Source organism: Ranitomeya imitator, chromosome 1, assembly GCF_032444005.1.
Source record: "Ranitomeya imitator isolate aRanImi1 chromosome 1, aRanImi1.pri, whole genome shotgun sequence".
Lineage (NCBI taxonomy): Eukaryota > Metazoa > Chordata > Amphibia > Anura > Dendrobatidae > Ranitomeya > Ranitomeya imitator.
This window is the reverse complement of record NC_091282.1, coordinates 475,931,389-475,955,103: the sequence shown is the minus strand read 5'-3', so window position 1 is coordinate 475,955,103 and position 23,715 is coordinate 475,931,389. Positions and strand designations below refer to the sequence as shown.

Sequence of the window (23,715 nt, the reverse complement as noted above, 5' to 3'; positions counted from 1 at the left end):
TGCGTGACTGCCTGGGGCAGGCGCATTGAGAATTGGCAGTCATAGCTCAGATGCCGGGTTCCTGACTGCACCTGTGCGGGCAGTGCGGCCACCCTGTTACTGAATCCCCGCCCCACACTGTGTTATGCATTATGCACAGTGCGGGGCTGGGATTCCTGGGCATGCGCACTGCGCTTGTCAGACGCTCCCCCAGGTTCCCCGCCTTCCAGCGTCGGTCTGTGCAGGAATCTGCCCAGAAATCCCAGCCCCGCACTGTGCATAATGCATAACACGGTGCGGGGCGGGGATTCAGTAACAGGGTGGCCGCACTGCCCACACAGGCGCAGTCAGGAACCTGGCATCTGAGCTATGACTGCCAATTCTCAATGCGCCTGCCCCAGGCAGGCACGCACAGCGCAGGCGCCGGATTTAAGAACAGAGCGCAGGGGGCAGCGACCATCGCCCCAGAAGAAATACGCTAAAAATACGGACGTGTGCACATACCCTTAAAGAGAATGAAAATTCACTGCTCTCCATGCCCATGTGAGTGGAGAGCAGTGAATAGTCATGCTCTTTAATTGCAGGCACATGTAATCGCCTGGTGACTGCGGTCAACGCGGTGTACACTATTAAACAGGATGAAAATTCACTGTTCTCCACGCCTATTCTCCCGGGTGTAGAGCACAGTGAGCACTAAGTCAAATGACCTCAGCGCATGACCGTGACATCATGCGCTGTTACAAGCTGAAGTCAGCTGCTGGCATCAGAACAGGACGCCGCTGCGAGTGAGCGGAGGGAAAGTACTTTTTTTTTTTTTTTATGTGCAGTGTACTCGGGGGTCATGTATACCAGGATGGGGACATATACATACATACACAACCAGGATGGAGGGCATTCCCCTTATACCAATGTCAGCAGCACACACCCCCATAACAGTCAAGACCATATTTTTTGCTTCATTTTTTTCCATTTTCCTCATCTAAAACCTAGGTGTGTCTTATAAATCAGAAAAATGCAGTATTTTTAGTAATGGAGTGACTAAAAAACGAATGTCTATTCCCAAAAAGAAGTTAACTTCCATTCCATTTACCGTAAGTTTTATTCTCAAACCACTCCATGTCTTTTTTGTGCAAAGGTTCACAAGCTACAAGAACTCTCTTCCTTCTGGTTTTGCCATCACTGCTGTTCATATTTCACCTCCCTAATCCGTATGATACTATTGCAGTCCAGTTCAAAATTTCAGAATTTACTAGTTAACCACTAAATTCTGTAAATCAGTTGAAAGGAATGAATAAAAGGGGGGATAAAAACTAGGTCACTAAACTATATACATTAAAATGTTCTTTTATAGCTATTGCCTCAGCCAAACATGACATACTGAATACATTCAAATCATTTTAGTAGGAGAAAAAAAAAACACATCACATGCACTTCAAATAATAATCATTAAAGTGTATACATACCTTGTGTTATAGTCTATGATTTCATTATCCGGCTTAACAAAAGTGTCATAAACCACCTGTAAACTAGAATCGACCACAGTGACTCTGGCAAGTTCCAGACCTTGAGTTGTGTAACACTATACATGATATATATATAAAAAAAAAACAATTAAAGACCATAAAATAGCTTTTTTCTTTAGATCATAAAGTCCTTGGATCCTTGATTACCATTTCACAATCCACAGAAAATATTCCAGGATTTCCATCTGAAGGCTGAAGCTTGACAAAAGTCTTTATAAATCCATCAAGATTTTCTCTTTGGCCATCGTGCACATGTAGCTTTGGGGAAGAGAAAAAAAAAAATCTGAAGAAGTGTTTAAAGAAATAGCACACTGTTCTTAAAGTCCCTAAAGTCGTTAAAAGTTCCTTTCACGTAAACTAATTGCCATAGATGAGCCCTTTTGTAAACACCGTGCTTTCCCACCGCACCTGCACGTGTAGTGGCTGTTTCACAGTCACAACACATGCATAGAGAGCCTGTTTGTTGGGATATCCATGCATGTGTTGTGACCGTCACACAGCCGCAACACATGCAGCTGCTGTGCCGAACAGCTGATTATCTGGAGTGCTCCAGGTATCCAGGTTACAGAGGCAGCTATTAAGGAAGCGCTATAGCCATTCGGATATAAGCACTTATCCAAAGCGATTCGATCATCCCTAATCACAATGTGACTTTCCAGACCGATGTGGGGCAGAGCTACATTCAGTAGAGCTCACTCCATGCTATTTTGCACACAACTGCAGACAGCTCTTCCATCTCCATGCACACTTCTCCCAAGTATGTGCGTGTTTAACATACATACAGATCCTGATATATTTATCTATTTTACATATACATGTATACATACACATACCCTGCTATAATCCCTCTCATATACATACAGTCATACTTCTCTCCCTCATTCATGCTGTTACAGCAGAAGTAGAACAATGATTAGTTTGTGATGGGAGCAGGGTAACAAACTTTATTGCCAGGGCTGGTGTTCTGGTTCTGTGTGGTAATTATATGCACCATCAGTGACTAGCTTGGAGCAGTTATGTTGAACCTGTGTGTGACACTGCTTTCTACACTGTAATGCCTTTTTCGTGGGTAATGGACGTATAGAGACTGTTCACATCCATGGTGACCAGGAGACTGTCAGGAGGTACATTACCATGTTGCCGTACTCCAACAGCCGGACTGCAACAGTCGTCTTCACTACTCCAGCTGCCACCCAAAGGCCACACGCAATAGCCTTCCCCGTTCTCAATTCACAAGGGTAGCGAGGATTGTATCTGACCCTGACCTACTCCCCACACGCTTGGACAATATGTCCAGAAAATTTACTAATTTTGATAATTTTACCTTCCAGACACGTTGAGTCTACAATTTATTAGGCGAGTCCTCTCTAGCACACGGTTCCTTCCTTTTTTTTACCCTCCATTTTTTTACCCTCCATTATACTATTTTTCCTTTTTTTGTTCATTATTTTTTCATTTTTTTCATTATTATTTTACTATTCTTTTTTCATTATTATTTTCATTATCATTCCTCTTTATTACATTCATTTTTTTGCCCATATTTTTCTTATTTTTCATGCTAACGTCACATTCTTTCCCAACAAGGAATGTCTTTGTACTTCATTTTATTTCTTACTCCCTACTCCATCAGTTCATAGTATGCTCCAATTCCCTCATATTATCTTGTTATTCACCTAAATCCCCTTTATGCCATTAACCCCATTCTGTCCTATTATACTTAGCTGACCGCTCTCTCTTAAATTGACACAGTGCTCCACCTCCTAATATCCATATAATGATAGCGCTTATACATTCCCATTATTGGGCATCCTTATGCCTTACGTATACACAGAGCCCATTGCGCGGCCTTAAACAGCGCCATCACTCCCACAAGTGGGCATCCTTTTGCCCTTACTTGCGTATAGCGCCTAGTGCGCATGCGCGACTTCAGAAACCGCGTCACTTCCGGTCCGGGAGTACGTACTTCCGATGCGGCGGTATTTTAGGGCGGCATGCAGGCACATCCTCACCTCCAATACAGGACAGCGCAGCTGGGCGTGGGATGCGCCGCTGACTCCCGGAAAAGAACGCAGGACAGTGCAGGTACACTGGCTCTCCGCCCCCCACCACCTTCCGCTTGCCACCTGGCAGTAGAATTCATCCCTATACTCATTATCTGCAGGCCATTTCTACTTGCTGCGGCCCACCTTAAACAGGATCCCTCTACCTATGTCACAGAAGCCCTTACTGGACTTACTATAAGGTATCCAATTATATTCCTCTTATCATGTGCGGCATTTTTTCTGAGGGGGTTCTCTCCTTAGCCATACCTAACCCCCACTTACCTCCTATTGGTCTACTTTTTCTCCATACACGCTGCCCTAAGAGTACCCGGGACCACTGAGGACACACCCAGTAAGATTCATACCTGATGCCCCATTTTATTCCTCCAAACTATACTGGAGCTCAGATATACCACATAATCTCCATGACCATACGTGTCTGGAACCCTCTCTCTCTCTCTCTCTCCCTTCTTCCCCCCCACCCCATGCTCATGCAATAAACAGGCTGTCTGACTACCTATACATTGTGTAATGCTGATATTTTGTTATAATGACAGGTTATGCCTTAATGGGACCATTGTCTTGCCCTCTATCACTGCCACTCCTATGTTTGTATATCAAAAGATTTAAGGTAAACACGATAATTTCTTTAATTGATGTACTGGATTTACCTCTTTGCTGTAGGCTTATTCTTCGCTGCGCCCGACAGCATGCCCTTCATCGCCCCTGGTTGCCTTGTATATATTGCATATATTATATTGTATATATTGGTGTATTATTAATTTTCTCTCTCTCGTTCTTATTAATTTCTCGTATAGTTTAATTTTATGTATATTGTTATATGACAAACATCTACTTATACTGTTTATTTACTTTCCTAGTAACCCCATGAATAAGACCCGGGAGGGTCGAAACGTCAGGTTTTTATCTACGAATTATCACAGTGGCAATTCTTTTTGTTGACTTGTTCTTTTGAATAAACCTGGCATATACCTTTTTGCATCATATCAGTTTCGAGTGTGCGGTAATTTTCTCTCTACTATTGACTTGACCACACGGTCTGTTTTACCAGCACCTCCGTGTCTTTGACCAGAGTGCACACCATTATCCTTGTCCAAAACCCTAACCATGACATACAAAGCCACATGCAACCTCCGATCCTCTCATGATCTCCTTCTCTACTCCCCTCTTAGCTCTTCTTCCCACAATCACATACAAGATTTCTCCTATGCATCCCCCTTCTCAAACTCTACCCCAACATATCAGACTCTTGAGTACCATGGAAACCTTCACAATACATGAAGATCTACCTCTTCCGACAAGCATACAACCGGAAGTAACCCTCGCTTCTCTACCGCTGCACTACCAGATCTCCCCTCACCCATCCCTTCTAGTTTGTGAGCACTGACAGACAGGGTTCTCTCTCCTGTACCAGTCAGTGACTCACTGTTCATGATTATTGTACTTTTGTTTTTTTTTAATATGCGTACTTCTTTCACATGTAAAGTGCTATGGAATAAATGGTGGTATAATAATATTACTTTATACTACCAAATGCTAAAATATCCATTTAAATAGAAATTGTTGATTAGAAGAGAAAAAAGCCATTTAAGTGTATGGTCAGTTTTAGGATTCAGCTCGAAACCAGTCGATTTGGAGATGCCTATCTGATTGTAGATGTTTGAGGCAAGGGACATAAGTTAACCTGCATGATTGTTCACATAGATATTCCAAGTGAAAAACAAAACATTAAGGCTGTGTGCACATGTTAAACACGTTAGGCAGCAGGTGGATTTACTCCCAACTTCATAGAAATAAATTATTATATTTATTAACCCCTTTCTGACATTAGACGTACTATCCCGTCGAGGTGGGGTGGGCCCGTACGACCACCGACGGGATAGTACGTCATATGCGATTGGCCGTGCTCACGGGGGGAGCACGGCCGGGTGTCAGCTGACTATCGCAGCTAACATCCGCCACTATGTGATAAAAAAATGCGATAAAAAAAAAATGGCACGTGCCCGACAATGTTACCAATAAAAACGTTAACTCGTCCCGCAAAAAACAAGACCTCACATGACTGTGGACCAAAATATGGAAAAATTATACCTCAAGATGTGGAGACGCAAAAACTATTTTTTGCAATTAAAGCATCTTTGTGTGACAGCTGCCAATCAAAAAAACCACTACAAAAAAAGCTATAAATAGTAAATCAAACCCCCCTTCATCACCCCCTTAGTTAGGGAACAATAATAAAATTAAAAAAACGCATTTCCATTTTCCCATTAGGGTTAGGGCTAGGGTTTCAGTTAGAATTGGGGGTTTCCACTGTTTAGGCACATCAGGGATCTCCAAACACGACATGGCGTCCGATCTCAATTCGAGCCAATTCTGTGTTGAAAGAGTAAAACAGTGCTCCTTCCCTTCCAAGCTCTCCCGTGCGCGCAAACAGGGGTTTACCACAACATATGGGGTATCGGCGTACTCAGGGCCGTATTTGCCACTAGTCACGCGAGGGCACGTGCCTAGGGTGGCGACATTGCGGGGGGCGGCACCTGAGCAAGGTGTTTTTTTTTTTTTTTTTTTTTAATAACTCCCGGGTCAAAAACGCGACCGACGGCCCCGCCCCCCAGCCTCCGAGTCCCCCCCACCCTCCTTGAAGACGATACTCACCTGCTCCAGCGATGCCTGGTCTCAGCATCTGTAGCGCGTCCTGAGTGAGCGGTCATGTCGTACCGCTAATTAAGGTCATGAATATGCGCATATTCATGACCTTAATTAGCAGTACCACATGACCACTCACTCAGGAAGAAGGCGCTGCGGCGGGACAGAGCCGGAGATGGAGGGATGTCGGCACTGCGTGTGGGACAGGCAGCTGACAGGTGAGTATGGGGGGCGGGGGGAGGATGGTAAGCCACCCGCGCCATGCAAGATGGCCCGGGAGAAGGAGCGGGGGAGGGGGTGGAGAGATGAGCCATGCAGAGGGAGGGAGGGAGAGGGGGGGGATTATGAGCCATCAGCCATGCATAGGGAGGGAGGGGAATTATGAGCCATCAGCCATCCATAGGGAGGGAGGGGGGGGGATTATGAGCCATCAGCCATGCATACAGGGGGGGGGGGAATGAGCCATCAGCCATGCATAGGGAGGGAGGGGGGGGGAATTATGAGCCATCAGCCATGCATAGGGAGGGAGGGAGGGGGGGGGATTATGAGCCATCAGCCATGCATACAGGGAAGGGGGGGGGAAATTATGAGCCATGCATACAGGAGGAGGGGGGGTATGAGCCATGGCCATTATACAATATGGAGCATCATGTGGGGCCATTATAAAGTATGGAGCATCATGTATGGCCATTATACAGTATGGAGCATCATGTGCGGTCATTATACAATATGAAGCATCATGTATGGCCATTATACAGTATGGAGCATCATGTGCGGTCATTATACAATATGAAGCATCATGTATGGCCATTATACGGTATGGAGCATCATGTGCGGCCATTATACAGTATGGAGCATCATGTGGGGCCATTATAAAGTATGGAGCATCATGTATGGCCATTATACAGTATGGAGCATCATGTGCGGTCATTATACAATATGGAGCATCATGTGGGGCCATTATACAGTATGGAGCATCATGTGAGGTCATTATACAATATGGAGCATCATGTGAGGTCATTATACAGTATGGAGCATCATGTGTGGCCATTATACAGTATGGAGCATCATGTGCGGCCATTATACAGTATGGAGCATCATGTGCGGCCATTATACAGTATGGAGCATCATGTGCGGCCATTATACAGTATGGAGCATCATGTGCGGCCATTATACAGTATGGAGCATCATGTGCGGCCATTATACAGTATTGAGCATCATGTGAGGTCATTATACAGTATTGAGCATCATGTGCGGTCATTATACAGTATTGAGCATCATGTGGGGCCATTATACAGTATTGAGCATCATGTGTGGCCATTATACAGTATGGAGCATCATGTAGGGCCATTATACAGTATGTGGAGCACTGTGTGGCTATTATACAGTATGGAGCACTGCGTGGCCATATTTTTTTGGTTTTAATTATTGTATATGAAACAGTGAGATCAGCAGTGCTGAATGGGAGTGGTTGGGACTTGGATATGGGTGTGATTAGTTGTGAAACGGGTGTGGTCAGAGGCGTGGCCTAAAGTTTGCCGCGGCACACTACGTGCGCCGCAAACTTTACACCTTTTTCCCTTCTTCAAAAGTTGGGAGGTATGGTACCGCATTTCCCAGATCACAGCAAGTACCGCAAATCCCATAGGGAATGAATGAAACCAAACACGGTGTTGCCGTAAGTGATCCGTTACGCGGCAGATGCAGAAAAACTGCCCGATCTGCTGCAAAAGGCGACTTTCACAACAGCGATTCTTGCCAAAGTCACTGCCGATAGTGTCATACTCACCAATGGGGGAGGCAGCACTAAAAGTGCCTAGGGCAGCAGAAACTCTAAATACGGCCCTGGGTGTACTCAGGACAAATTGGACCACAACTTTTGGGGTCCTATTTCTCTTGTTACCCTTGGGAAAATAAATAACTTGCGGGGCTAGAAAAACATTTTTGTGGGATAAAAATTATTTTTTATTTTCACGGCTCTGCGTTATAAACTGTAGTGAAACTTGGGGGTTCAAAGTTCTCACAACACATCTAGATAAGTTCCTTGGGGGGTCTACTTTCCAATATGGGGTCACTTGGGGGTTTCTACTGTTTAGATACATTAGGGGCTCTGCAAACGCAACGTGACGCCTGCAAACCAATCCATCTAAGGCCGGCTTCACACTCAGCGTATGAAAATACGGTCCGCATATTACGGCCGTAATACGCTGAAAAGTCCCGAAAATAGTGGTCCAGAGACTGGCAGGACAGTTGATTCCACGTTGGCTGCCCGACCATATACCCAGGAGGCACGGTGGCAACTTGTGGGGGCTGGGGCGTCTCTAGGGTCCCTTTAAAAAGCCTCAGGCCATCAGTCATACGGGTTTGTCCTATCAGTCAGGGGGACAGAGAGAAAGAGACTTAACACCCACGATATTTGTGAGGACCTCACCGAGGAGCTCAGCTGGGAGGTACTACAACACTCAGGCGCTAGAGGAAGGCTATTGAATTCCACCTGGATAAGGGGACTCTGGATCTGCCTTCAGACCGGCCGGACTCTGCCTACCCTGTGGTCCCTACCCTGGACTGCAGATGCTGAAGCCTTCAGTAAAAGGTAAAGCGACTGCAACCTTGTGTCCTCGTTATTCACTGCACCTTACATCATCCACCATCTACACTCTGGGAAGCCCTGGGGACATACTTCAGCTGTGGGAAGATATACCATCTAGCTGCCATATCATCACCCCAGCGGACCCCTAAGCAGCGTCGGTCACCCTGACCGAATACCACAGGTGGCAGCACGAACATTATTCTATAAACTTTCGTCCTTTTATTGGCCCCTAAAAGGGCCACGGACCAGGTCAGGCCACCGTGACATCCCCACTGAGAACAGAAGAAGGGCCCGGTACCGAGTAACCCATTGCCCCAACGTGGGGGCGATCCACTGGTCAACTTTTAACCCTTATAACTCCCTAACCAAAAAAAATTTGGTTCCAAAATTGTGCTGATGTAAAGTAGACATGTGGGAAATGTTACTTAAGTATTTTGTGCGATATATCTCTGTGATTTAAGGGCATAAAAATTCAAAGTTGGAAAATTGCCAAATTTTTCCCAAATTTCCATTTTTTTCACAAATAAACGCAAGTCTTATTGAATAAAATTTTACCACTATCATGAAGTACAATATGTCACGAGAAAACAATGTCAGAATCATCAGGATCCGTTGAAGCGTTCCAGAGTTATAACCTCATAAAGGGACAGTGGTCAGAATTGTAAAAATTGGCCTGGTCATTAACGTGCAAATGACCCTTTAAACAAAAAAAAAAAAAAAAAAAAAGAGTATAAAACTTCCAGTAAAGGGAGGGAAAACAGATGCAAGCCAAATATTATCTTAATAATGGGGAGTTAAGCACAAAAGAAAGCAATTTGAAAAAGGATAAAATGAGGCGGTATGATTATAGCAAGTAAGCTAAGGTACCAGTGAATGCTGTACAGTCTCTTGTGGGGCTCTGCAGAGTATGCAAAATCTAGTTGCTTATTGCCATATGAAAGGAGCCACCTGGAAGAAGCAGTAGTCAAGCGGCGCCCGTCAGGTGTGAGGGGGAACGCCTGCACGCCATCCAAACTGCACTACCATCTATGTGGAAACAAGCAAACATTATCGTATGCATCTATAGTGTTTGGTATAGTACTGAGGAAAAGGATTTTCTTTCATTTACACTTTATCTACAGGCTCCTTTCATTTGGCAACATTGAAATTAGGAGAAATCTGTTGGACAAAATCAGTTGACCGCTGTGGATTTTTCTGTAAGAACAGACAATATTAAAGTAAAATATAACTTCATAAAAATCAGCAGAAATAATCTGTACTACCTGCACATAATTTACCTTTGCCATTTGACATCCTGGTGTCCCTACAGCAGCTTCACAACAACTGTAGCGTGTTTCTAATCCACCTGGGACTTTAATTTTAAAACAAAAAATTAATATGTCAGACAAGGTAATTTCAGCCTACAGCTTTATTTTCTACTATAAGAGGAAAACAAGGCTAACTTGCCTTTATGTCTCAAGACTCTACCAGAGTGAAAAGTGCACTCTTCTTTACGTAGATGCTTTCCTTGTGAAGTTACGGAATAGGTTTCTCCGCACCTAGAGCACACTCTTCTTAATGCTGTGATGAATAGAAAGTTTAGAGCATTTAAAACCATCTTAAAATCTTCCAAGACCACAGGGAGAATCTTACTGAACTTTACTTACCATCACTTCCTATTGGTTTAGTTACTGTACATTGAATTATAGCACTACCAGGCTTATCAGGGTGAGGCCGGGGATATCCATTCTCCATTAACTGGTCTTCAGAGAGAAGATAGTCCTTAAGAATGTTGTACAGATCAGGACCTGCAAGATCTGGAAAGTAATTTTATTAAAAAAAAAAAAAAAACAACACACTTTTCCCCTAAACTAATGCAATTAATTACTAATAAATCAATGCATTCTACACAGATGTTAACTATTAATTGCACAAAGAATTATCCACTTTACCCTTGAAATGAGGTTACTATATGCCTTCAATACATTGGTCGTAGGAATTAGTTCAAATATATCACCGTCCTGTTGTAATTTTACTAGTATGTCAGTGTTATTTTTTGTACTAATTGTTCGAGTAGGGCTTTCAGGTATTGCACCATTTTAGAAGCCCTGTGTTGCAGAAAGGAGAAATGGGGAAAAAAAAAAAAGGCCTCCTTGTAGTGTGTTTCCAGAAGGGAGAACAACCAGTAATCAGCGTTGGCCAAATGTGTTTAACGCGATGGTCACAGAAAAGGTAGCGGGACAATGTCAGCCATGTGTGCCAGACTTCCAACTGTCAGGAGTTCCCTGTTCCTATGAGTACGACTACTCCATCTCCAGCTCTTCAGTCCATCCATGCTGAACAGATGGGATGAAGCTGGTGTGGGTAGCACCCTATCGCAGGCAACCATCTCCTGTTCCTCCACATCACCCAAGCCACGCTGAGATAAGATGAAGCTGGGCTTCGTTATATCACTGTGTACTTTCTTTGCTCTTCACCTGGTCTGCATGCAAAGCTTCCTCTTCAATTGTGAGCAGCGAGCATTAGAGTAGACACAGAAGAAGTGGGATGGTTACGCTCATAGCCGCTCTCCATCTTGGTAGGATTCCTCAAGTTTTGTAGCACCTCACAGAGGTCAGACATCCAAGCCCACTTGTCGGTTACATGCGGAAGCAGACGGGCATGTTGTAGCTGGTATTTGACTACTGCCCTCTGCTGCTCACAAAGTTTTGCCAACATATGTATTGAGGAGTTCCAATTCTGTCATGTCACAAACTATTCAGTGAACTGGCACTTGCAAACATTACTGCAGCACTGCCAGACCAATGGCAGCTCTAGCAGATTTGCGGAAATGCACACACACAGTGTACCTTCACCAGTAACTCAGGTTACTGGTAGGTTTTCCCAAAATCTGAATCACTAAGTTAAGCACATGGGACAGGCATGGGACGTGTGCAAGCTTACCATGTTTTAGAGCCGCCACCAGTTTACGGTCATTATCACACACAACCATGCCTGGTTGTACGTTCAGCAGCTAGAGGCCACAGATCTGTCTGGTCTGTTACTCCTTTCCACAAATCTGTGGGGATGTGCTGCTTGAACAAATTAGTTCACCAGAGTCTGTTTCCGCTTCATTGAGGCAGTGCTTCCAGCTTACAACTGATATGGACAATTTGCTCCGAGATGACAAATCGGAAAGAGGATGAGGAGGGGGTGCAGGAACTGGTGGAGGAAACCATGATGGAACTAGGGCTCACAATCCTTGGCGTCTGAAACACATGTGCCCTCCCAAGGTCTGACTCAGGTCATGGCCTCCACTAGGTTCCCCCAGTGTGCTGTCAGGCAAATGTTGCATCCCAAGCCAAAAGCACTTGTCCACATGTGGGCCATTAAGTGGACCTTCCCAGTAACTACATTGCTCAGAGCACAGGTGATGTTAAGGGACACATGCTGGTGTAAGGCAGGGACGGCACACGAGGAAAAAGAGAGGCTGCTGGGGACAAAGTACAAAGGGACGGTCACCGCCATGATGTTGCAGATAGCCTCTGTGTCCACAAGCCTAAAAGGCAACATTTCCAGGGCAAGCAGTCTGCAAACGTGACAATTAAGTGTTTAGGCCTGTTTGGGGGTGGCTAGCTATTTCTGTTTGTGATCAAGGCCTGGGGGCAGGGACAACTGAACACTGCACTGGGACAAAGAATTGAATGTGGTTGCTGATTGTGCTTGCGAATGTGCAACGACAGGTGTAGGGCAGGAGTCAACTGCACCTACGTCCTGGACAGGAGTTTGGAAAGCGTGTAGGACAGTACAAGAGGCAGTGGTGTCGCCCTCAGACAGATTGTAGACCCAGGCCTTCAACCCACCTAATCTGGTGCTTTGATGACATGTGCCTGAGCATGGTGGCAAGGCTGGTAGTGGTCAGGCCCCTGATGATTTTGGTATGGCACAGGTTGCAAATGAGCATCCTTTTATAGTCCATCTTTAAAAAGTGCCAAACTGGGAAAAAACTAACCCTTGGCCTGGGAAGTAACCACATGTGAGTGCTCTGGGGAACGGTTGCCCACCTTCTCCCTCTAGCCACCCCACTGCCTCATCCTGCCTGTTGCGTATCCCTCCCACTTTGCATGGCACCTTCTCAGGTTGGGGCAGTGACAATTGTCCACCACCTCGTCTTCCACTTCCGTACTCTGGTCCTCCTGACTTGTTGACTTAACATTACTTGCTGGCAACGGTCAGCACTGTACCTCTTGAGACACTAATTGAAGTTCCCCACAGTCTTCTTCCAACTGTGGCTGCTCAAATTTTTGGGCATCACTACACACGATTTCCTCAGGTCCCTCTTGAAACATGCAGGGTGAGATGCCAGAATCAAAAGTAAAGAGCTCTTATGAGTGTCCAAATGTGGGATCACTTATCTAATGGGGATTGCCATAGTGGAAGGAAGGAGGATCAGGGGGGAGGATTTTGTGGTCCAAAATCTTGGCGAGACTGGACTGTGTGGCAGACATGGTGATGCTTGGAAACATACTGAAAGCATTATCTGCCATCAAGAGTTGTGTACCACGCCTCCATGCAAAGTGGGATCGGAAGCTGATCTTGTGGATAAGCATTATTGTGCACCCGAAACAGGAACAGGATCACCTGTCCCACAGCCTTGGCTTCTGTGCACGTCAGGAGCACGTCCACTTCTCCATCTCTTACAGCACACCTTGCTCATCTTAAATTAGGTATATAATACATGTCTGAAAACTTTACATATTTTCTTTTCTCAAATACGTGAGCCCTTAAGAGGACTTTTCTTTTACTGGTGCAACTGTCTCGGGGGGAGGGGGAAGGGAGGGGGGAGAGGGTGTTGGGTTGTCAAACTATGAAACATGCCTTGATCCCTGTGACAAAGCTGCACCTCGCCTGACATCACCATTACATCAGAAGGATCATGTAGTACGGTCTCCCCACTTTCACCAACGTGACATTCTTCACCCCCTGGGGACACGCAAGGTCAGTTTGGTACAGTTTTACACAGACACCCCCTGTCCACACGGGTCTAGAGAAACCGGGAGTGAGGATGTGGCCCACGTCATTGACACGGCACCACACTCACCCACAGCCCTGACAGGCTGAGAGGCCCCTTTCACCAGCACCAGTTGAACACAGTGCTGCCAGCCCGGTAGGACTGCCCAGTTCCTCGCTAAATATAATCCAGTTACCGGACAGGGCTTATATCGGGTCAGAAACCAGACCCGGTAGTATGGAAAGTTAAGCCGAGAAATGGACATGTGGATTTGTGGATCAAGATAAAAGAGCGGCCAAGATTAAATTATATATTTAATCGCCTTAAAAAGGTACACTAGAAAATACACTATTTACACAAAGGTTATACAAATACAACGGTCAGACAAACAAATACATTCCTAAAGGTACCTTCACACATAACGATATTGTTAACGATATCGTTGCTATTTGTGACGTAGCAACGATATCGTTAATGAAATCGTTCTGTGTGACAGCGACCAACGATCAGGCCCCTGCTGGGAGATCGTTGGTCGCTGAAGAAAGTCCAGAACTTTATTTCGTCGCTGGACTCCCTGGAGACATCGCTGGATCGGCGTGTGTGACACCGATCCAGCGATGTCTTCACTGGTAACCAGGGTAAACATCGGGTAACTAAGCGCAGGGCCGCGCTTAGTAACCCGATGTTTACCCTGGTTACCATGCTAAAAGTAAAAAAAAACAAACAGTACATACTTACCTACCGCTGTCTGTCCTCCAGCGCTGCGCTCTGCTCTCCTCCTGTACTGTCTGTGAGCCGGAAAGCAGAGCGGTGACGTCACCGCTCTGCTTTCCGGCTCCCAGACAGTACAGGAGGAGAGCAGAGAAGCAGAGCGCAGCGCTGGAGGACAGACGGCTGTAGGTAAGTATGTAGTGTTTGTTTTTTTTTACTTTTAGCATGGTAACCAGGGTAAACATCGGGTTACTAAGCGCGGCCCTGCGCTTAGTTACCCGATGTTTACCCTGGTTACCGGCATCGTTGGTCGCTGGAGAGCGGTCTGTGTGACAGCTCTCCAGCGACCAAACAGCGACGCTGCAGCGATCCGGATCGTTGTCGGTATCGCTGCAGCGTCGCTAAATGTGAAGGGGCCTTTAGAAACCAAATCCAAGTCCAAAAACATGGAGGTAATTAACCTATCTACACATACCATCACAGAAATCCAACATGACCTCCTTGGACTGGGTTTGCCATTACTTGTCAAGTAATGGTTTCAATTTTTTTTTTCTTTTACAGTCGTAAAGAATGTACAGTTCTGTCATAAGCTAGTCCTAACAAAACTACATAGTCATCATGGGCCTAACTTAGGATTGGATAGGGTGGCTGAGTGGTATTAGAGGAGCTTCTTAGGGAGCAAACAACCAGAGTCTGCAGGTACGTTCCTACAAACAATAGTGCCCAGATATACATCCTTTCCTGCCCTGTCTGTATGCCCATAAGTTAACATCTTTAGTAAATTGGTCATTGAAGATCTAAAAAAAAAAAAATCCCAGGAGGTATCTTTAATGACAATTTAACATTGGCACAAAGAAAGGCTCTGAAAGAACTTCAGTCATTTGACAACATTGCGATTAAGGCTGCAGACCAGGGCGGAAATGTGGTAATCTGGCCTCGACAAAATATGAAAGGGAAGCATATGGGCAATTGAGAAATAAGGATATTGGCCATCAATTGCCCAGTAATCCCACCCATAACTTCATGCAATCGCTAGACAAAATCCTACACGGCGCTTACGAGTCTGGTCTCATCCCCAAGAAAGTGGTGGATGGTTTGCTGGCTAATAACCCCAGGGTACCAACGTTCTACCTGTTTTTCCTAAGGTCCACAATGACCATGTGAATCCTCCGGCTCGCCCATTTGTCTCTGTCATGTGTGATATGGTGTGCAAGTTTATCGACTTGCCTAAAACCAATTGTCGAGACCCTGCCCTCCTGTGTCAGAGACACTACTGTTTTACTTAAAATAAATGGGATTTACCTGGAGGATGACATGGTCCTTGTGACCATTGATACAGAATCCTTGTACACATACGGCTGGCCTCGTTGTCATCCGTTTCTACCTCGAGATGACCAGCCGTGATGGCCACTGGTGTGAATTCCCATTGGAACTTCTGAAATTTCTGCTTACACACAATTATTTCCCATTTAAGGATAGGTTCTCCCTGCTCAGTCATATGCAAATCTGTTTCTCGGCTTTTGGGAGAGATTGTCTACACTGACAAAGCCTACGCCACGAAACATGAGCACTGCTGGCATCGATATTGACAAAGTCTTTGTCATTTGGCAGGACTCAGAAGCTGAACACATAAAATTCATGACAAACTTCAATTCAAATACATTCAACCTCAAATTTACGTATGAATGGCACAAAGAGTATTTTCGAGACGTACAATCTAACGTTGAAAATGATGGATCAATACAAACTGATCTATACTGCAAAGAGCTGTAAATTCTCTCCTCCACGCCTCTTCAGGACACATCCAACAAGTCATCAGGGCCATCCCGGTTGGCCAGTTCTTGAAAACACGTCGGATCTGTTCTACTAACGACCAATTTGAGATACAATCTAATGATCTGAAACAGAGGTTCAGATATAAGGTATAGAGCAACAGGTGCAATAAGAACAGGTACCGTAGAGCCAAGGTAGCCTCTCGGGATGAGCTCCTAGCCAAACCTGTCAAATAGGCAAAGGAACACCATGTGACCTGCTGTGTCTACTTCCAATTGCCAATGGGGCCAGATATGGGACATCTTGATAAAACATTGGCCTATCTTACACATGGATAAAGTCTTAGCGGTACACTTACCTCATACCCCCAGGATTGTACTTGGATGTAGTGAGTCCCCTGCCAGGGCCGTGGGGTACTCTGTACTGGTCTGGTACTTAAAGGGGATGTCACTGTGACTGTCCGTGGCCCTGGGCGCCCAAGTAAAAGGGAAAGTCTTTCAATGGGGTTTTGAATAAAGTTTGTGTTCGTGACGCCACCTGTGGTATTCGGTCAGAGGGGACCGATGCTGCTTAAAGGGGTCCACTGGGGTGATGTTATGGCAGCTGAGATGGTATAACTTCCCACAGGTGAAGTAGGTCCCCAGGGCTCCCAGTATGTAGATAAGGATAGTAAGTGGTGCAGTAAAGAATGGAGGACACAGGTTTACAGTCTCTTTACCTGGTTTACTGAAGTCTTCAGGCAGCTACAGTCCAGGGCAGGGGAGTCAAACTGCATTCCTCGAGGGCCGCAAACCATGCGTGTTTTCAAGATTTCCTTAGCTTTGCACAAGGTGCTGTAATCATTATGTGTTTATGTGATTAAATTATCACCTGTACAGTACAAGGAAATCCTGAAAACATGACCTGTTTGCAGCCCTCGAGTAATGCAGTTTGACACCCCTGGTCCAGGGCACCAGATCACAGGTACAGGCAGGGTCCGGCCGGCTTGGAAGTGGATTCAGAGTCCAGGTGGAGTTAAAAGCCTTCCTATTAGCGCGGTGATGTAGTCCCTTACTGCCTATGGCTTCTGGCAAGGTCCTCACAGTTCTCTCGTCCTCCATAAATGTTAGGACACAAAACCCCTATGACAGGTGGCTCGAGCCTTTTTATAGGGTCTCTATCAAGACCTGGGCTTTATCTGCCACCTGGGTATTAGGGTGAACAGGTTACTTGTAGTTCAGCTGTCATGACAGTTTCTGCTGTGCCTCCTAGAGTCCAGCACAACCTCAGTCTTCCAGCTACCGGAATCTGCGCTTGGCCAGGGAGATAGCCTAAATGCTGCTGTGCTCCCCTGGTGCCACTCTCCTGCGCTTCGCTCTCCTGTACGCTCACTAAACACTGTTCTTCCTTCGGTATATCACTATCCTGGAGCTGCAGCACCTCTGGCTACACAGCCCCTCACACGTCCTTCTGCCTCAGACTGCTCCAGTCTGCTGTCTGGCACTGTCTGCTCTCACCAACTCCCTTTCCCTCCAGATTAGAAAGTATTTATAGGGGAGCCACCCATAAACAGGATCAGAGCTCCCCCTTCAGGCCTGGAGCGTGAACATGTTGGCTTTGTGATTACCTGATAAAAGGAATCCTTCATCGCTTCCAAGCATGACATCACTCTCCCCGGGAGGAATGCCACTGTGACAACCAAGACCCTGGGGTGTCACAGTAGTAAAAACTTGAAAGACCATCTAGTGAAGAGACACAATATACCTAAACCGCCTGCACCTCTCGAACACAGCCCGCATGGTGGGCTGCTTTCCATGTGGTAAATGTGTTGCATGTCCCAATATCTGCAGGTCCACTTTTACATCTTCTGATGGGACCAGGACATTCCAATTTAGGGATTATATCTTGTTCGACACTTCCAATGTGGTGTACTACGCCACGTGTCCAGGTCACAAAATTTACGCTGGTATGACGTCACGTGAATTAAAAATCTGTACACAGGAGCATATTTAACTTGTTCCATGACTAACCCTTGGGGCTTAATATAAGGGGTATTGATAAAGTCCATTGCAGAATCCATGGAGGCAACAAAACACATCTTGGCACAACGTGAATATAAGTGGATAGTGACACTTGACACGATGTCACCTCATGGTCTAAATGGAAAACAAATAGCTTTGTTCCACTTCTAGGACACACTTTCTGTTCCCCACTTGTTTACCTTATTCACAACTATACCTTTGGTTTACTATGTTTGTAAGGCCAGTCCCACACGTCCAGATAATTCCGGTACCGGAAAAATTGGTACCGGAATAATTGGTTTCGGAATTATCCGTGTCCGTGTGCCGGTGCGTTTGTGTGATACAAAGTGTGGCACAGGTGTGCCGCCCGTGTGCCCACTGGGTACCACACGCACCGTGCCGGAGACAGCGATAAAGTTTAGCGCTGTCCCCGGCATCGTGCTGAAACCCCATTCATATGTTCCCTGCAGCAGCGTTTGCTGCAGGGAAGATATGAATAAGTGTTTAAAATGCAGAACCAGGTCCCCCAGTGCGCCACTCCCCCCCTCGCTGTGATTAAATTACTCACCTAGCTTCCGGATCCCTCGCCGCAGCTCCTCTCCTGGCCGCAGCTTCTCCTGTATGCGGTCACGTGGGGCCGCTCATTTACAGTACTGAATATGCGGCTCCACCCCTTTGGGAGGTGGAGCCGCATATTCATGATTGTAATCAGCGGCCCCACGTGTCCGCATACAGGAGAAGCTGCGGCCAGGAGAGGACGCTGCGGCGAGGGATCCAGAAGCTAGGTGAGTATTTTAATCACAGCGGGGGGGGGACCTGGATCTGCATTTTACACACGAATATTCATATCTTCTCTACAGCAAACGCTGCTGGAGGGAAGATATGAATCGCGGCTTCAGCACTAGTGGGGGGGACAGCGCTGTCTCCTGCACGGCACACGGACGTTGTCCGTGTGCGGTACGTGTTTTACACGGACCCATTGACTTTAATGGGTCTGTGTAATCCGTGCGCTCCCACGAACACTGACATGTCTCCGTGTTTGGCACACGGAGACACGGTCCGCAAAAAAAAAAAATCAATGACATCTGAAAAGATGAACTGATTTTTATGTGTCTACGTGTGTCAGTGGCTCCGGTACGTGAGGAAACCGTCACCTCACGTACCGGAGCCACTGATGTGTGAAACCGGCCTAACTGTTCTTGGTCTGACTAAACATGAACATCATCTGGCTCAAGTGGCTGAATTCCTTCATCGGTTTACTTTATTGACTATTCCTTTTCATTGGCCATCTATCTAAGTGTGGTCATGGATCTTTTGCGTTATTAGTATATTGAACTTTATTGAATACAAATGGCGATATCCTGTTGGCATTGCCTTCTTTCTATGGCTCACATTAGGGGATATTTGGGTGGTGGAAAGGGGGTGGACTATTTAATTAGTTGGAGAGGACTAAGGGCATACTGTACAAAGGGTGTAAAGGCGACAATTTCACCCAAAACATTATATATTTTCTATAATGCACTGCAGCACGTTATGTTATTATCATTGTAATGATAATCATTCCACCCTTTTACTTGATCACTGTTATTCATTCACCTGTTTTTACATATTTTGCGTACAATCTTTATTATACTAGTAAGAATTTGTTCACTGGCTGTGGTTTTAGTCCACATTTCTACTCATTTTCTTAATTCTATACTTACATGTGACATCTATACCAACATATGATAGAGGCTTCTGCCTAGGCTTTTTATTATCTTTTTCATTTTTCTGTGTTCTCATATTCAAATTGCCTCTTCTGAGAAAAAGAGGACTTGAACTCTATAGCACCACCTGTTGGATGTAGCGATCCTACAAGTCACAATCAACCCTTCAACGAGTCGTACAATATGACTTAGTTGAACGACTCGTTGAAGGGTTGATTGTGACTTGTAGGATCGCTACTTCCAACAGGTGGCGCTATAGAGTTTAAGTCCTCTTTTTCTCAGAAGAGGCAATTTGAATATTTAATTTCCCAGAGGAGCATTGCACGGTGAATAAGCCTCCATACCTTGACAAGCCAGCTGGTATGTCACTCTCCATAAGGAGAAACGTTACCCCTTAAACCTCAGTCCAGAGCCTCTCACCTAGCCAAATCAGTTCTCATGCTTCGCACTGACGAGGGCCAACAGCCCGAAACACCGTGTCTGCGAATTGAGATACTGATATGGCTTTTATCCTAAGTCATATTGCACGACTCGTTGAAAGGGTTGATTGTGACTTGTAGGATCGCTACTTCCAACAGGTGGCGCTATAGAGTTTAAGTCCTCTTTCTCAGAAGAGGCAATTTGAATATTTAATTTCCCAGAGGAGCATTGCACGGCGAATAAGCCTCCTTACCTTGACAAGCCAGCTGGTATGTCACTCTCCATAAGGAGAAACGTTACCCCTTAGACCTCTGTGTTCTCACTAATTTTCGCATAATGTCTCCTCCCCCTGGCCCCCATCCCCTTCCTTTTTCCTTCCTCCTCCCTCTTATTTACCTCCCTCCATTTATTCATCTTTATTATACATAACTTCCTCGGACTAGGCTTTGCAGAAAGCGGAACAGATTTTCATGTAGTCCTGAAGAACACAAAAAATGGGCGCGTGCATCAGAGCTACAACATCATAGATGCCTTTGTGCATATGATATGCTTGTCGTGTGCCTCTTTAATCAGCACCAGCCATTAATGACACATCGTGATTGACGTCACAGGGTTATTATTGTAACCCGCATGCACGCAACGCCGTGATGGCGACGGACGGCTCTACCTTAATGGTGTGAATTGCACCGGGCATGTGCTGATGAATTGGCTCCACCGGTGGGTCCGTGTATATGTAACCCTAATTGGCAAGTATATTACAAGCACCTCCCCTTAAGAAAGCAGTAGCAAAACATGCATCGGGGTTGTGTGGGGCATCACATTATCACAACATGGGTAAGTGACAGTTTTTACTTATGATCAACGACTAGCGGTTACCTCTGCAACACGTGGGTATCTGAGCATTGCATTTTTGCCTAGTTTAACTGGGTATTACCTATAAAATTTGCACTATATGTGATTTAACTCATGCTGGCACACCTGTCACCAGCATTCTCTCAGTTTTTCATGCCCTCCTATACATTTGGACCTTTTCCATAAAAGTCTACTAGTTCTGGTGAATCAGATGTATTACTGAGCACCTATATACCATATTTTTGGGATTATAAGACGCACTTTTCCCCAAAAAAATTTGCGGGGAAAAATGGGGGTGAGTCTTACAATTCAAATATACCTTACCGTCCGCAATGGAGCAGGGTCCCAGGGTCGCTGCTAGAGGAGGCAAAAGTGGCGCGTTGCTGCAGGCCGCAGGCTGGGATGTTTGGAGGTGCGACATTGCGGGTGTTCGGTGGTGCGGGGGCCCCGCCGATATTTAGTGAAAGCATTGTACAGATGGAGATCACAAGACACCAAGATCTCCATCAGCACATGCTCCGCCCCGGCGGCCATTTTCCCCCAGAGTCCACCGCAAAGTAAACCAAGGAAGTACGGGGGCTCCGGACTTTCACAAAATGTTGGTGGAGCCCCGCACCACCGAACACCCGCAGTGTCGCACATCCGAACACCCCTTTCTCGCAGTCTGGGGTCCACAGCATCGCCCCACTACTGCCTCCGCCAGCAGTGACACAACTTCACCGCAGCCACGACCCCAGTAAGCAATAAGACACATGGATTGTAAGAAGTACCACCATTAAAAAGTTTTTTTTTCCCCATTTTTCTCCTCATAATTTGGGATGCGTCTTATAATCCGATGCACCTTATAAAATGTTTCTGATCCCATATAGGACATCTCCTTATGGTATAATATCCTACGGTTTTGTTCCTCCTTTGTTTTCATGACTTATTGTTTGGTACTTTGTTTTAAATGTACCATTTTGAATAAAATTTTTATCTCACTTTTGTTGTTCATGGTTACTCCACTTTTTTCCTCCGTCAGTAATGTGTAGGAGTAGTCCACTCAAACTTTTCTATAATGGGGAAACTGCATTACATTGACTAAGTTCCCGACCCCATAGATTCATTATTTGCATCTTGAATATTTGGCAAAAGAGGTCAATTACTGGGTTGATGTTTGACCATGGGTGTATTGGGCTGCCAGCTAGTTCCTAGTTCCTTCACAGCATGTTACTCGACGTGGCCACCACTTTCGAAGTGATCAGAAAGCATAACAGAGGCCACATGGCCTTACACTATCCTTTATCCCTTTTGGGCACTCCCCTCCTGCCCTCAGGGCTGAACCTAAATCCCCTCCTCTTGCCTCTAGCAGCTAAAAACTCCAAAATCTAAAGTGGGAAACAACTCCTTAATGGATGGACCTAGGGAGGCGGTTTTGGCGCTATTGGATTTGGCCAGGCCCCTTTATGCGTTGAGATCAAACACAGCTTTGCTAGCTGGCTCCTACTAGCCATTCTATGCATTTCCCTACCCTGTGGTGCTAGAATGGATCGAGACCCTGGAAGGTGTTCGGTTTGATCCAGAGACCTTGAAAATATAACCGGTGTGTGACTAGGATATACGATGTCCATATTCACATTATGAAATCCTAGCTGTCTGAACAAAGCAGTAGGCCATGTTCACACTTTGCGGTTTTTACCGCGGAACCGCGGCGATTTTGCAGCTGCAGGTCCACTGCAGTTTCCATTGCGCTTACAGTAACATGTAAACCCTATGGAAACCGCAAACTGCTGTGCACATGCTGCGGGAAAAAACGTGCGGGAACGCAGCGGTTTACAACCCGCAGCATGTCACTTCTTTGAGCAGAATCGCGGAGGTTCTGCACCCATAGGAATGCATTGATCAGCTTACTTCCCGCATGGGGCTGTGCCCACCATGCAGGAAGTAAGCAGATATTGATGCATATGCAGCATCAATAGTAGGAGTAAATCCCGCAGCGGAACCCACAACACAAACCGCGATAAATCTGCAGGGATAACCGCAGCGGGTTTGCCCTGCAGATTTATCAAATCCGCTGCGGGAAAACCCGCGGGAGAACCCACAGCCCCCCTTCCTAGATGTGAACATAGCCTTAAACTGCATGGACTCCAATTTGTAAGCAAGCCTTTTGTTCTGAGATTATCTGGCTCAAGATCAGCGAGATTTGTCAGCCTTTTGCAGCTTGACCCCCTGCTGAGATGACCAGTTACAGCTGCACAAAGGAAGGGGGTTTTAAAATCCCATGCCAAATAGGATACAAATGATTGACATGAAATTATATCTGCAATATTCTTCACACCTCCCCCCTTTAAAGGGCGCTAGGGGGAAGTACTTTCCAGCGCCCGTCCACAACCTCCCCTCATTGGGATAAACAGTCGGCATGGTGGTGAATGGTGAAGTGGTACTGATGAAGCACAAGGCTGCAACCTCAACCTTCCATTTGTGTTACCAGCTGAGCGGGTTGT

At 45.8% G+C, this 23,715-nt stretch overlaps 1 protein-coding gene across 1 annotated transcript in view; it reads right to left on the bottom strand.

Moving 5' to 3' along the window:
* The window catches only part of LOC138673111 (RNA exonuclease 1 homolog), a 227,187-nt gene that overhangs the window by 116,617 nt on the left and 86,855 nt on the right, over nt 1-23,715 (bottom strand). The window contains exons 11-16 of the mRNA XM_069761765.1: nt 13,380-13,400; nt 10,448-10,588; nt 10,248-10,361; nt 10,079-10,152; nt 1,650-1,760; nt 1,443-1,558 (exon numbers count right to left, since the gene is read on the bottom strand). Of these exons, the coding sequence (XP_069617866.1) occupies nt 1,443-1,558; nt 1,650-1,760; nt 10,079-10,152; nt 10,248-10,361; nt 10,448-10,588; nt 13,380-13,400 (577 nt within the window). The remainder of the gene's footprint in view (nt 1-1,442; nt 1,559-1,649; nt 1,761-10,078; nt 10,153-10,247; nt 10,362-10,447; nt 10,589-13,379; nt 13,401-23,715) is intronic.